Genomic DNA, 16,629 nt, shown 5'->3' with positions numbered 1-16,629 from the left:
TGAACTGTAAAAAAAATCTGTTTCTAATTGTGGTACGACTCAGCCTTGGACCCTAAGGGCTTTTTGTTTTCTGTAAACAAGTAATTGTGGTATGGGTCAGCCCTACATCACGCCTTTAATCCAACAGCCAAATAAATTCTACTGCAGGTCAAGCAGCAGAGTAAGGAACTAGCCTGAAGGAAAAGAACGTAAGGCAACAGAAAAGAAGGACATTGAATTGCAAGGCATTTAAGACAGGATGGAGGTGAAAGGGAAATTTTTTCTTGAACTTCAGCTTGGTAGGAAGGTCAATTGTGGGCACTCTCTACCTCTCTGAGGTACGAGGCATTCATGCCAGCATCTAGCTCCTGAATCTTCATTGGTAAAATCAAAATTCTGAAATTTGGATTTTTAAAACACATCTATCTTTGTCATTGGGAGCTAGAGTAGTCATGTAGGAAGGTGATGCTCATATTTATGTGAGGATCTTCTTTATGTGTGACTTTAAACATCCCTCCAAAGGCACCTCCACAATTGGAAGTCCAGGTCCCAGCACATTGACATTATCAGCCAAGCCTGGGGCATGAAATCCCTCCTTGTGATATCTGAACAAACATTTCTTCATGCCAGATATGGAACTGGTGATAGATCTAAGTGAGGATAAGAAAAGTCCAACATAGTGATCCTAAAAGTTTTAGAAAATTATTTATAGATATGTGGGTGAGTATTTGTTTACAAGAAGAAAAATTGCTCAGTGACAGGTGGAGTCATCCAATTCAACCACAGAATGGGAGACAGCTCACAAAACCTGAGAATCTGGCATGCTCTTAGCAACCTGGAGGTCACACAACAGCATCAAGTGTATCCTTTCTAGGCAACCAAGTTGCCAGGAGACAACAACAGGAACATCTCAGGACAAAATAGTTTGAAATTACTGTCTTAAGCCATAGTGGGGAAACAAGATCTAAAGAGGACTACACTGTTTCTTAATCGGAAAAGGAGTGGACAGGACCATTGCAAGACAGAAGTTCCCAGAAGAGGGGGCTTAGGGGAAATGTTCCCAAGACCAGATGACCCACTGAGGGTTTGCTCACTCCCCTCCTCGCCTGTGATCTGCTTTCATTACTTTTTATTTTTGTTCCTCTGACTTCCTCATTCCTAGACAAGGCAGCCCCTCCTCCTCAACACTCTGCATCTGAACCTCAGTATTTCCTCTTCTCACCCCTTCTCTCCTGACCACATCTCTTTAGCTGACACTGCAGCTTCTGCCTTAATGTTCAAGTCCCTCATGCACACTGGAGGAATATAAGGAGCTTGCCCATCATACAGAAGGGTAATATTTACCAATCTTCAACCTCAACCATGTCACAATCTCCATGTTCCCTCCGTAGGTCTAAGTTGGTGTTAATGTATTTTCTCGCAGGATGACTATGGGAATCCAACAGTCTGGTGATGTTGAAAAGAACATTAAATTTTGCTCAAATCCTTACAGTAAAAAGCAGTCCACGGAGGGGATTTTTAAAAAAAAAAACAAACTAGAGTTCAATCTAAAACTGCATAGGAATCTACTATTTTATAATCTAATTAAAAACAGAATTTAGAAGATCTTGTAATAGAGGCATCTTGAATAGGTGGAGAATGCTCAGCATCAACAAGTTATTAAAAGGACGTTTCAGAGCCATGTAAGGGACAGTTCCCTGCCTAGTCACTCAATGAGGACCTAGCAATACCACCGCAACAATCATTTTTGATAGCCCATCACATAAGTACCCTTTTCTGAAATTGATACATAGATTGGTTACAAAATATGGAGTGTTCAAACTGAACCTGAGATGGACATTTCCTCCTATTAAACACTACCTATCTCTGTGTGATACTAATCAGTACTAATAAGCCAGAGACAGGTAGATCTCTGAGAGACTGTGGCTAGCATGTTCTACAAAGTGAGTTCCAGGACAGCCAGGACTATGACACAGGGAGACCCTATCTTGGAAAAAAACCAACAACAACTTTTTAAAAACTTAATAACCTGGAATATGTTGTGTAGATTTTGAATGGAGGAATCTCATCTATGGTCCTACCTAACCCTATGCCTTATAGTATGTGCCTGCAAGGCATGCTCTACCTATTGTATGATAGTATCATGACCTTTAAGGTAATAGGTAACTGCTTTCTTACAGAGTAAGAGGTGGGTTTTACAGGAAAGCATCCATGCATGAACATATACACTGGGGGCAGTGGCACGAGCCATGGTTTTTGAAAGATGAGGTCCTCAATGCATTCTGATGAAGAGGATTGTGTTACAGAGCTACACAGAAATGTTTATCCCTGCCCCAAGAACAACTTGATTCGGAGGAAATACTTAGCACAATATATTAGAAGTACCCAAGCATAGATCATCCAAGATGGTGTCAATCACACATTGAGTCTGATCTGGGAAACAATAGTGACCACACAGCCACCAAAGGACCATCCTGAGAGCTCCAAACAATAGTGCTGATGTTTCTCAGAGAGAAGGAAATCCTGTCATGTGGAATGTCCATGCCCTCCTGCCACAGGACCATGGGACCATGTTCCAGTGATCTCCCACGGACACCAGGATGCCACCACTGCTTTTCCGGTTGTGGCCTGATGCAGTGCGGGCCAAGGAGATTGTGTTTGATGATGGGGTGCTGTTCGAGTCAAGCCCAAGTGAGGACTGCATTGCCCACACCACAAGCCCCATGGATGTCCTCCCATGGGGCCAGAGTCATGCTTAGTGCCAGGAGCTGGATCATGCACAGGTGGAAACTAGGGGCAGCACCAAAGCAGGGGTCCATGGTGGATGGGGCATGTGATGGAACCAGAGACTCAGAAGGCCACAAGTCAACGAAGCCACAAGTTCCCTGGGACAAGAAGCTGATCTGGGCCAACATCAGTGATTTCTGAAAGCAACCCAAAGAAGAACACCTGCTTAATGGCCAACAAGATCCACTAACAATGGGAGTAGGAGGCCATTCAGGCCTTGAAGGCCAGCAACAATCTGGTGAATGCAATGGGAGCAGGAGAGTTGGCCCTGTGGACACAGAAGTAGGAGAACTGACCTTGAGTACACAAGAACAGGAGAGCTGGCCTTAAGGAAATGGGAGAAGGTGATCCAGCCCTGGATACATGGGACCTGGAGAGCTGGCCCTGCTCTGAGGACACAGAAAAGGAAGAGCGAGCCCTGCCCTGAGAACGTGGGAGCAGGATATGCAGCCTTGCCATGATGACATGGGAGCTGGTGAGCGGCCCCTGCCCTGATGACTTGGGAGTGGGAGAGTGGGCCCTGCCCTGAGGACAAGGGAGCAGGTGAGCCAGGCCCTTCCCTGGGGACCTGAGAACTGGAGAGTGGACCCTGCCCTGAGGACATAGGAACAGGTGAACCAGCCATGCCGTGAGAACATGGGAACAAGAGAGCAGGCCCTGCCCTGAGGACATGGGAACAGACCTCGATCCAGGGCTCTGAGTAGACCTCACCCCAACTTCTACCCCATGTATGACCTGCTGGAACACATAAAGGGACTGGACGAGCCAATTCAAAGATTAAGAATCTCCTTGCCACAGGGCAACAACAGGATATCTGACAGCAGTCCAAGTGAGGATCCGGTATCCCTAGTGTAGACCTGAAACCAGACCCTTGACAAAGTAACGATGAACATTTAAAAGTAAATATATGTGGACAAAATACTATCCTTCATGATACACTACAGCTTTTGTGACAAGATATTTTTGTTTGTCTGTTTGTTTAATTTTACTGGGGGGAGGAGAGGGATTTTGGTGCATGGTGTGTAAATCATAGACAATTTAAAAAATTAAATTTTTAGAAAGGGAAAAAAAAACCCCAAAGTGCATCATGCCACAGAACACTGCTCTGCAGAGAAAAATTAACTGTGGCTCGATCTCAAGAGTGTATGTGGAAGAAACCACCCAATTAAAAAAAATCACACACTTTATGTCTCCTTTTATAAAATGTCTCAAAGTACAAAATTATAGAGAGAGAACAGATGAGAGATGTCAGGTTCTCTCAGGAATGAACAATGGGACTATTGGAGCCTGCATTAGAGCCTCCAAAATTCTTCACTTTGTAAGTTGATGGTGTCAGGCATTTAAATATAGTGACAGGAAGTTGATTGATATGGCAAGGCTGGGTAAGAGCTGCTTGTTTCTGAGGCTTCCCAGAAGCCTATTTGCATTTGAAAAAATAAAACTGAAATATAAAAGTCTGATATCCCATGAGTTTTATGAAAATGGAGTCTCAAGAATTTAAAAAAAATTTTTTTAAAGAAGAAGTTACCCTGGCTTTAGTCACATCTTCTATTCTGTTCGCGATATTTCCAGTCCACAAACCCTTTCTATTACAGTAATTCATTTTTTGTAATGATGGGCATCAAAATAAATTATGATAAGATGAAACAGTGCAAGTAATTTGTTCTTGACTGCCTGCCCCGCAGCAGGATGAATGGTCCATCCTATGGATGACATATTTTTTAAAAGTCAGACTGAGGCATCTGCATGAATATGTGTTAGTTGTTTAATTTGGCATCCCACTATTGCATGCTAAGTGGTGTATGAGGGAGTCATGAAGAGACAGGTAAGAAAAATGCTAAGTTCAAATCCTTGTGGTGCAGCCCGACTTTTCACAGCCTACAAACACCAGATACACACAGTCCACAGGCTTCCTGTCACAAAATAAGTCACATGTAACCAGCTCAAGGGACAGAGAACTGTACTCTTGAAACCTCAGCACTACGGCCACCTAAACAAGACTGCACACAGACAGCGCCACGTTCATATGTCAGTATATATAAAGGAGCACTTATGAGGCCTCACTCCTAGATAAAGAGCTATGGGCAATTAATGTCTACTGATAATCAGTCTTCCACAAGGTCAGTCCCTGATAGTCTACTCATTCTCAAGTGGTCACCCCTGAACATGTATAAACATAAGCAATAGTAAGGACTCAACAGGTCTACACACGCGCGCACACACACACACACACACACACTGCGACAATAATAACATGATAATAAGTAAAACATTGATAATTTGAAATGGAATGCATGGGAGGAGGTGGAGTAGGGAGAGGGTGGTGTGGAAATGATGTAAACATGGTGCTCATATATGAAGTTCTCAAAGAGAAAAATGAAATAAGTGTCTTTTAAAATGACAGAAATGTTGAGGTCCTTAATCCACTTGGATTTGAGAAGTAGAAAGACTCAAATGGTATATACTCACTTATATCTGAATATTAGCCCAAGGGGCATGTCCCACGAAAGCCTTCACTTACCAGGAAACTGAGACAGAGGGGAGGACATTCTAGTGGGACTCTAGATGAGAGAAGCATGGGAGATTGGCAAAGTAGAAGGATCCAGAGGGTCCTAGAAGCCTACAAGTAGAACATTATGATAGGTAGATTTGGGCCCAGGGGTCCCGCTCAAACTAAGGCGCCAGCCAAGGACAATACAGGCGGTAAATCTTAAACCTTACCCAGATCTAGACAATGGACAGAACACTCTCCACAGTAGAGTGGAGAGTGGGATATGACTTTCTCACATACTCTGGTGCCTCACCTTTGACCATGTCCCCTGGAGGGGGAGACCTGGTGGCACTCAGAGGAAGGACAGCAGGTTACCAAGAGGAGACTTTTTTCCCTATGAGCATATACAGGGGGAGGTAATCCCCCTCAGTCACAGTCATAGGGGAGGGGAATAAGGGGAAAATGGGAGGGAAGAATGGGAGGATACAAGGGATGGGATAACCATTGAGATGTAACAAGAATAAATTAATAAAGGAGATAAAAATCATTTAAAAAATGACAGAAATGTATGTGTAAACCTGAAAAACAGAAAATATGCACCGGGTCAGAAATCCACTACTAAAGTCACTACAGGCTCTAAGGGGTAATCTACTACTCTTATTTTGCTAAATTGAAAGGATGTCAACATTCCTTTTAGTTACGTTTCTATGAATGGATTAGTTCTGGTCTCGGTGTAAGTCATATATATTTCTTATGCAATTTTTAATAGTTATTTGGTGGTGCAGACTCATAATTTGTCAAAGTATGGAGAATAAGTGACTGTTGGGTGCTGGGAAGTAAAAAAAAACATCTATTACACCCTCTCCATGGTTCCGGGAATATGAAAGAAGAGAAATGTGGGATCAAAAGAAGTGCTGTGAAATACAACCTCCTGGACATAGTAACATATTGTTCTAAGGAATTCATAGCAAGTGTTGCTACCTGCACAGGACTGTCACAAACCTTGCTTGTCACAGTAAACATTGCTAAAGGAGGTGTTCATGAGGCCTATATCAGTTAGTTTTTCTATTACTATGATAAAATACTGTGCAAAGACAACTTAAAGGAGGAAAGGCTTTTACAGCTCACAGCTCTAGGATACAGTTTTTCATGGTGTGAGAAATCAGTACCCTTCTTTCCTTTCTGCTGGATGCCAGCTGTTTGCTGTCAAAATGGGCAAGTTCGTGAAACCTGGGAAAGTGGTGCTGGTCCTGGATGGATGCCACTCCAGACGCAAAGCCGTCATCATGACGAACATCGATGACGGCACCTCAGACCGCCCTTACAGCCATGCCCTGCTGGCTGGAATTGACTGCTATCCCCGAAAAGTGACAGCTGCCATGGGAAAGAAGAAAATTGCCAAGAGGTCAAAGATCAAGTCCTTTGTGAAAGTTTATAACTACAATCGCCTCATGCCCACCAGGTACTCTGTGGGTATCCCCTTGGACAAGACTGTTGTCAACAAGGAAGTCTTTAGAGACCCAGCCCAGAAAGGCAAGGCCAGGTGGGAAGCCAAGGTCAAGTTTGAGGAACGATACAAGACAGGGAAGAACAAATGGTTTTTCCAGAAGGCTTCACTTTTAGGAGTATTTTCATTTCCATCATTAAAATAAAAAAGAAAAGAAATGAATACTACAGAATCTTGAAGCAGCCTGTCACCTTATTTCCACACATGGGAAGCAGACAATGATGGATGTATACATGTTGGCGATCCATTAATTTTCTTCATTTTATGTACACCACTACCCCCTTGTACAAAAAAAATAGGCAAGACTTGCCACATTAATCAATTTAATCTAGATAACGCCCAGAAAGAACTTTAGTGGCTCATGGACCATAAACAGCTGGCGAATGGCAGGCAACATTCTCCATACCACTGTCCAAGCCTGAGCATCCTAATTCAGGGACACAATCTTTTTCTTCACTAAGTCCAAGTTGTACATCAATTGGGACATTTGGTCCAATTCCCTGTGTCCTCAGAGCCCCAAGTCAGCACTCCGTTTTTCACCCATTTAACAAGAAATGGGTTTTATTAGGCTGGAGTGTTCCCACTTGATATTAATGAAACGGCTAGAAAATATAAGTGAAAGCTCTCCTCCTCATGGATCTCAACTAATACAAGAATCAACTCAGAATAAAACAAGCTATATTACAAGAATGCATAGATATATCTGAGTTTCATGGTATACAGCCTCCACATAGAGAACCAGGCAAGAAGGGAAAATGTTTCCACCTGCTATGATCACTGCCTTTTTTTTACCCCAGAATGGAACTGGCTGACCATAGCAGAGAGGGAGAGGCTGGAATTTCAAGTTATCCATGGACAGGACTATACATACAAATTAGCAAATATCACAGGCCAGATCTTACTTAATAAAATGATATTTTAAAACCATGTCAATAGTGTCCAATGAGATAATTTCTTTAAATATCTAAGCAGGTTTTTATATATTAGTAGCAACATTGCAATAAGTGTAATAGATACCTGATAATTTGGGTGCGCATCATTTAGATTGAATTGTTTTTTCATTCTGAAATCTGGCTTTCACTCACAATTTTAATTGTTTTGAGCCAATTTTTTTGCAAGGAAAGAATCCATAGTAACAACAAAACAACAACAAAAACAGAGGCTTATAATGCACCATGAAGAATGTGGTGATTTATAATAAAGAAAATATTATAATGGGAATTATAGTGGGAATGAAGGCAAACAGAACATGCCCAGCAGCGAGGACCAAAACCTCACTGATGGAATGACATGTTCCCCAACACCATAGATTGACAAGGGAAGGAGGAGAAATCTACAAAAGCACACATCAAGGTAAGACTCTTAATGTATTGGTGAAGAGCTCACCCCTAGCCTTTAGTTGTTTCCCTCTGCCTGAAACACATTTTCTTCCTGGATCTTTTCTCACAATTGATTTCCAACATTAAGCACTGGATTTCTTGCAAAAACAAAACAAAACGCTTGACATCCTCAAAATTGTTTCCCAGGCTTGGTGACCATGCAAGGTCTATTGCTGTCTCTCCTTTACTCTGCATTCAAGATCCTTCTCTGGCTGCAGCAAGCCTCACGAAGCAAAATCCCAAGAACTGTGGGGATCAAGCCAGACATGCCAATTAGGATGAGGTTGTCCATTGTGTGATCCTGGGTTTGTGATAGTGGAAATGGTGGAAAAAGAAGTCAGGGTCGGTCGACCAAAACCAGTATAATACAACTGGATTTTCACACTGAGAAGTTCACTGCTCAGTGTACAAATCAACCTCTGTATCTACATCCCAAGCAGAATTTTCCGTTCCTGTTTTAGCTTCTGGCATGTTGTCTGGTTGGTTGGTTGGTTGGTTGGTTGTCTCAGCACTCCTGATAAAGAAACACATGTATGCTGTGTAAAGTGCTCAAGAGAGATGATTCTTTTCTGCAGTTTTATCTTCTTATTTCCTATAAATGCACATTATTCTCATCACATAAATAAATGACGTTCTGAAAAGGACCGTTTTCCTGCTGTAGCAGGCCTCCTACTGGTGTTTGGCTTCTTTTCTTAAGCTTGATTATGCTGTAAGTTCAGGACTTCTATCCAAGGCACTTCTTTGGAGCATAGTTTACTTGATTCCATAGAGCTCAGATGGAAAAAAAAATCATCTCTCAGTTGAGAATGAAGGAACTTTCTTATTTTCCCAGCACAGTCTGAGGTATAAAATCCTGGGGATAATTGCTCTTGAGATTAGTTTGCACTAATTCATCAGCTGAGAACCTAAGAACCAGTCACAAAGTAGTCTTCACAGGGTCACCTAAGTACCATGTGAAAAAAAGTAGTGAAAGTCTCAGGCTCTCTCAATACTCACACACCCAGTTCCCATGATTTTTTTTAACATTTCCCCCTGTAATCATCACACTATTAGGATCACAAAAAAATGTACTACAAAAATAGATAGGTATATTCACGTTGTACATGAATGCAGATAGGAAAAAAGCACAATTAAACATGTCCTTTTATAAGATGCCTTTGTTATGAAATTTTGTCACAGGCATAGTAAAGCAGTTAATACAATTCATAAGATGTTTCATATATTTGATCCAAGGTAGAGGAGATTTTCTGTAACTAGATGAGAATTATCCCAACTTTCATCCAAAAGAGACAGAGTACCAGAGTCCTTGAATCTAGAGATTGCATTAGTCTGGGAAAGTGAGAGCCTCATGGTTTAATGAGAGGGTCAAAGAACATCCCTGGCACTTAAGAATTAACTGCCTCAATTTCCAAAGAGTGAGGGGATTTCTAAAACTGATGGCCATGGAATAAAAAGATGAGGATGAAGACCTGGGTAGCATCATCCTTGCCACTGATGAGCTCAGGATATCATAGGCAAGCAATTTTAAATTCTCCGTGGAATTGAATCAGTGGGGGATTATTTATTTTTAACACTTTTATAAGTAGTCATCCATGCTGTTTTGAAAATTCTTATTGGAGCAGAAGGCAGAAACTGTTGTTTACTTTCTTCTTCTTTAGCTCATCCGTTTTATTAAACTATATTCTTGTAAACTGCACCTCCTGGACAGTTATCCATTCCAGGTCTAGGAAGAATCATCCTGCCCTTGTTGGGCATCATCTTAATATTTGCAAATGTAATGATCAACATCTGAATCCAGATGATAATTATAAGATCTCTGACTCAAATAAGAAACTAAGTAGCTCACTGGGCCTGACATACATACCATCCTCGAAAGGCCATAGCTGTAAGGCTCAAATTCAATTAAGAGAACTTTTTAAATTCCCTACCTCAGAAAATAGCAGTATCCCATTAGATGGGAAGCCAAGAAGGAATTACAATTTACTATGGCCCAACTGGTGATATAAGGACTAGTGTATTACCCTCCATCCTATCAGATATAAAACTCACAGGAGAATACTGATTAACTCCAGACTTGAAACTGTTTGAGGAAGCTGTGGTTTCAATACATGCAGAGTAGCCAACTCAAATACTCTTCTTACGAAATTTGTTTTTTGGGGGATTTGAATGTTTTATCGTTATTGTTATTATTTTTGTTATAATCATCATCATCATCAACATTTGAAGACTTAGAACGCATATAAATATATTATAATCATATTAATCTCTGACTTCACTTGAAGTTCTACTTTGTGCACGATGAGGGAACAGAATTTAGTTACCTCTTTCTGCATATTGAGATCTGTGTTTACCATCATCGTTTGCTGAAGATTAGTCTTTCTTCAGTGTCAATATTTTTACATCTTTGTCAAGAATTTGTACAACTTTGTCAAATTTTGTATCTTTGTCAAATTTAGAATGGGCTTCGTTTCATTTCATTTCATTTATATCTTTCCCTTTGGGGCCAGTACTGTGCTGTTTTTATTACTATGGCTCAGTAGTAGAACTTGAAATCAAGTATGATCAGAACTTCTACAACATTCACTTTCTTCAGGAATGCTTTGTTTATCCTTGGTCTTCCTTGTGTTTCTATATACATGAGATACCTTTTTCCTACATTTGTAAAGAAAGGCTCTGGTAATTTGATTGTGATTGCATTGCATCTGCAATTACTTTTATCAGAATAGACACTTTTTACAATTTTTAATTCCTCTATCCGGGTACAAGAGAGGTCTGTTGATCTTCAAGTGTCTTTCTTGATTTATTTTTTCAAACATTTGAGTTTTCATTACAAAAGTCTTTCAAGTCCTTCTTTAGGTTTATTCCTAAATATTTTGTTATTTTATGAAACTGTTATGAATGAGGTTGCCTCCTTAATATTTGAAAGCTTATTTGCTATTGATATATAGAAAGGCTACTGGGTTTTGTAAGTCAGTTTTGTACACTACCGCATCAATGAAACTACTAATAAATCTCTGATAGAGTCTTTGGTGTCCTTTATTAATATTATCATATCATTTGCAAATAAAAGTAATTGATTTATTTTATTTGATTCCTTTAGCAATATTGTATTAAGTTTGCAAGAATTGAAAGCATATCCTCTAAAACTGTAATAAGAAAAATGGTACCTACACTTTCAATCATTTTCACTGGAGTACTCAGTATTTTAGCTAGAACAATAAACAAGAGAAAGAAGTAAAAAGCACTGGAGAAGAACAAGTCAAGTTACCCCTCTTTACATATAATATGGTCCTCTACTTGAATTATCCTAAAGGGCCCACCAGGAAACATTTGAATCTCAAAAATATTTACAGCCTAATAGCAGGTGAAAAAAAGCAATACACAAAGAATTTTATTTTCAATGTACCGATATATTAAAATGACAGAAGGAAAATGCACACAAACATAAAAAACCAACAAAGTTGATCTTAGAAAATGAATATGTTTTTGCCCATGTGGAGGTCATACACTAATGGAAATTGTCCGTCTCAAATCAAGTATTGCCACTGCCCTCAAGAGAACCGTGTTCCAGTTTTGTATTCACTTCCATTCCATGCTTTCCTCAGATCCTGGTTTCAGCCTCAGTGGATCTGTCTACCTGGAGGTGTCATAGGACTCAAGTAACAGCAGATGGCATCTTGTGTCTCACTCTTTCATTGAACATATTTCAAAATCGACCCATATTTTAATGTGTAAGTATTTTGTTAGATATAATCATATTTTTTGCTTCATGTCAATACTTCAGAAGTTTCAGTGACCCAGAAGCCAACGTGTAAAAAAAAAGAGACAATTCTTTTTGCTGATGAGACTTCATGAATAAGTGTCCTCTACAAGGGGACATGAGAAGCAGTAGTGCATCTGGGCAGAAAATACACGTGATCACAAAGTTGTACAGGACCATGAGATTACTGAATACTTGGAGAGGTCTAAACTCAGGGAAACTGTCCATCTTTAATCTGGACATTGTCACCATCCAAAAGAACCACATCCAAAGCGACTGAACACTCTTTTCAGATCCTACTTTATTTTATTTTTATTTTTATTATTTACTTATTTACTTTTCCCCACAATTTTAGCCCACTCTTCTCCTCTAAGTTCCACCCTTCTTTCCACTTCTCCCTATCCTGCTTCCCTGCCCCTGAGCCTCTCTCCTTATTCAGAGACCATTGAAGGGAAATTAAAGGATAAACATGCTCCCCTACCAGGCCCAAATCCTCAGACACTACAGCCTGGAAGTTTCATTAGTCCAGCCAAACCTTCTCACGTGTCTGAAGTTGCACGATGGAGCAGTGACAGTTGCCCTATAAAGTGGTTGAAGAAAAACTTTGGAGAGGAACATCTGTAACAAAGACACTTAAGATACTTGGATTGCAAATGGAGTGTCCTCAGCCTGGTGCTGACATTAGTGACATGCAGTCCAGGATAGGAAGACTGAGACACCAAGTAATATGGGCTCTTTAAGAGTCCAGTGCCCAGAAGGGTGACCTGGATTTCTACAAAGCTGACCTCTAATTACACTACCTAAATATTCAAAAGGTAGTAAACACATCATCATCATCCTTCATCTATTCTGTCTCCAAAGGGATGAGCCGAAGAAAGTCTTATATAATGAGAGAGAGAGAGAGAGAGAGAGAGAGAGAGAGAGACTTGCTAGAGTCCTAAGTACCAGGTAGGGGAGCACTATGGAGATAGTGAGAAACCCATCTGTATATTGACAGAAATGTTGATAAAGCAAGTATCTCTATACTCCCTTTAAGGAGTTTGATATACTCTCATAAGTATAAGCTGGTTTATTCCCTTCTGGGATGATAGCATAAACTAGGGAGAAATCCTTTGTAAAACTAGGAGAAGATCCCCTCAGACACAGGTCTAAATATACATCATCAATGCTGGGGGAAGGTGGTCAGTGAAGTCCTGGTGTGCTCTAGACTCTGGAGGACTCAGATGTAACATATACAATAGGATGCGCTCATGGTCTGGAGACAATTGAGGACCATGGTCTTGACTCCCTTATTGAATGGACCATGTAGATAGGTAGTGGACTGGGCTTCTTAGTAGGAAAAGGATATACCAGAGACCTCATAGTGAGACCTGTTCTCTTGGCCACCTCCCTCTCAGGTCTAACTACATCTCAATGTTCCAGATGCCACTAGCTCCCATTTAAGACTGGTAGTAACACTTAACACTCTTCTGCCTTGTGTAGACAATTATCTCTTGTTCCCTTACTTGCTGTAGGATGCATAGCAAAACTCACAGACAGACACTGGGAAAAGCATAGGGAAACTTGTGGAAAGGTGGGGGCAAAAATAGAAAGATTTGAGGGGCAGGAGCTACACAAGTAGCCAACAGAGCCAACTAACCAGGCCACAGAGGGGTTTACAGAGACTGAAGCACCAACCAAGGACCACATATGGGCTGTACCTAGACCTCCTACACACATGAAGCTGATGGGCAGCTCTGGCTTCATGGGGGTCCCCTAGTAAGAGCAAAGGGGCTGCCTCTAATGTAGAGACTCCGTTACCTGCTATTGGAGCACTTTTCTCTAAAGGAGGATGACTTGCCAGGCCACAGGGGAAGAGGCATTCTCAGTCCAGATGCAAGTTGATATGGTGGGGTGAATTGTTGGAGTGACTTCCTTTTATGAGGCATAGTGGAGGGGGACGTGGGGAAGAGAGAAGGAGGATTGGACTGGTAGGAGAGGAGAATGAGGGCCATGATCAAGATGTATAGTGAATAAATAATTCATTAAAAATGACAATGCAGTGATCACATGTAAACAACACTGGGCACTGTGGTGATTCTGTAAATGAAAAATGAGCTTATGAACTGATAAACTACACAAACATCTTTAAAAATTAGTATTCAGATGTAGGATTTTAATGAGGTAAGATGAGTTTTAATCTAATGATCGTGTGTAGATATGAGATTTAAATTCCACCCTGCATGTATACAAATAACCTGCTTATATATTGTGCATACCAATATATAAACTTTAGATCGATCAAATTTTACTAACATTACATGAGTAGCAGGATCAATTATAGCAACCGTACAGCCACCCTGAATACCTATATCCCTCTCATTTATACTTGTATGTATGTATTATGTATGTATGTATGGATGGATATATGTATGTATGTATGTATGTATGTATGTATGTATGTAACTATCTATCTATCTGCAAACACATACATGTAAACACCTCTCTCTATATATAATAAATTTGAGACATATTATATATATATATTCATGTATCATATATATGGTATATCTGAAGTCTATATATGATATGTAATCTATAAGCAAGTCATTATATATATATATATATATAATTATACATATGCAATTAGTGTACACAATATATATGCATATATATTTGTTGTCATGATATATTAGCACAGAATACTGGAAGCAACAAGGATTTCCAAGGAGTCAAAATTCAGTAACTCTACATAGCCATTGCTTTTTGCAATGTACCCAAGAAGCTGAAGGTGCATAGCTGGGACCTCTCTGCCCCATAAACATGCTTCACCCCTGACCTTTGTCATGACACTTGTTTCTTTTTCTTTTGTCCTGTGATTCCATCATCCTGGTTGTTTTTCAATGCATGTTGTAGCAACTCTGGATAAATATTACCCTTCTTTGGGGCTGATTTCGGTGTTATCTGTTGGATTCCATGCAAGAGGAAGAGCAAAACAGCTTTAGAGCCCATGACATATAGCCCGCTGATTAGCACAAACACAATGGGTGTGCCTGGAAGAGGCAGAGCCCTGAGGGCTGCCTGTCCTGAGGATTCCGTGCTGTTGTGCAGCATCACATCTGCTTGCTGCCTTAATGGTCATCACATCTGTAATGATCTATGAGTTGTATGAAAACTCTAAGGGGTTCCAGCCCCTCACTAGGAAGTGTCATTAGCTATGACACTTATTGTGATTGAGCTTTCTCAAGTATGGCCGCTGGAGCAGATTCATGATTCATCACCACCCTCAGAAAGAACCTAGAGATGCAAATTGTTGGTAATGTAAACCACACTTAAAGAGATTTTGGAGATGTAGATTGTTAGTACAGTTGTGTTAAGATGCTTTTGCTTTGCTAGTGGCTTTGATGTAGAAAATCTTAGCAAATAGCTCCACCCCCATTGCACCCCCCCACCACCCCTCCATTTTTAAAACACTGAAATTAAAGTGTGTCTGATAACCCTCTGCCCATCACAGTTCAGTTGGCAGCGGTTTTCCCAGCAGAACAGAAATTAATAGCACATCTTTCAGCTGAGGCATCTTAGAGCCAGTGTCCTTGTTATCACACTGTCCTGGAACTGCCCACACCACAGCCAGCTTTTGCTAACTAGAATTACCTCCCAGAGAAGGCTGGTTCACTATCTCTCACTAAATCCCACAGGGCACTTCCTGGAAGCTGGTGGTTACACAGCAAATGTTTTCCGAATGTACACAAATAAAAGCAGCCAGCATCACAAACTTTTGTGGCTACTCATTGTGCAGGATTTTTCAGAGGCCTGAGGCCATTAGCGATATAAGGTTGGCAATGCAGCAGCCAGGTTCCTGGGGGAGGGTTTTCTCTCCAGGGTGTATGTGGACACTTTTTCTCCTGAACAATACTTGCTATCTGTGTCTTCCAGTCTCCACAAACTTGATTCAACAAAAACTTGGTTTTGACAATAGCATTGATCTGTTTTTTAAAAATCAAAATGAAAGGGGTGTGTGTGCATGTGCAAAAAAAAAAGAAAGAAAGAAAATCTTAGCGAACAACTTGAGGTTCAGAAAGGCACACTCATAGCAACTGAGCTAGGGATTTTTTGTGGTCAGAAAACAAAAATGGCAGCTGGGCTAGTACTGGTTGATGTGCATTTCCGGCTAACGCTAGGCTAGTGATTAAACGTTGGTTAATTTCCTGTAACAATTTTAGCCTCAAGCTTCCTGATATGATTTAATCTTTTTCTAAATGTCATTGAATAGATGTGTAACCTGAGGACTTAAGATAGACATGAGTGATTAGTTTTGATCTTAAAGTATAGATTTGTGACTTTTATACAATAACTTTATAAGATAAATAATAAAATAATTGATCCTTGTAAAAAATGATGAAAAGTAATGATTCTGTGGTCATATCAACAGTACACTGCCAATGAGTTCTTATAACCTAAACATGATGCATCCTTGCCAATCTATTCAATTTTAAGAGAAATCACACAATGGACATATGTAAAAAACTTCTTCCACAAAGAGTTGTTGGCCATCATATGAATTAAGTCACTTATTTCTCAGTCTATGCTTCTATTTATGCTGGAAATTGTAATAATTGAGCCAAGTATTTTGTTCAGAGTAGAAAAAAATTGAAACTCCTAATGTAGGTGGTAGTGTAGTCATTCAAAATTATTTTAAAAAATGTAACATGAAAGCCAGACAAAGTAGAATGTGTACAAAGATGAG

General features: G+C 40.2%; 2 protein-coding genes across 3 annotated transcripts in view; one reads left to right on the top strand and one right to left on the bottom strand.

The window, feature by feature from the left end:
- Nucleotides 1–16,629, bottom strand: part of LOC311591278 (leukocyte immunoglobulin-like receptor subfamily A member 5) — a 99,201-nt gene that overhangs the window by 35,895 nt on the left and 46,677 nt on the right. The gene's annotated exons all lie outside the window — the stretch shown is intronic.
- Nucleotides 6,469–6,909, top strand: LOC311590782 (large ribosomal subunit protein eL27-like; the record flags this gene model as incomplete). The annotated part of the gene is made up of 1 exon (XM_084770043.1): nucleotides 6,469–6,909. The coding sequence occupies one exon, from the start codon at nucleotides 6,469–6,471 to the stop codon at nucleotides 6,907–6,909; it is 441 nt and encodes a 146-aa protein (XP_084626169.1).

The sequence above is a fragment of the Acomys minous genome, assembly GCF_964271855.1.
Source record: "Acomys minous genome assembly, chromosome: 20".
In the NCBI taxonomy this organism is placed as follows: Eukaryota; Metazoa; Chordata; class Mammalia; order Rodentia; family Muridae; genus Acomys; species Acomys minous.
Note: the sequence above shows the minus strand (reverse complement) of the source record. Positions and strands in the feature narration are given on the sequence as shown.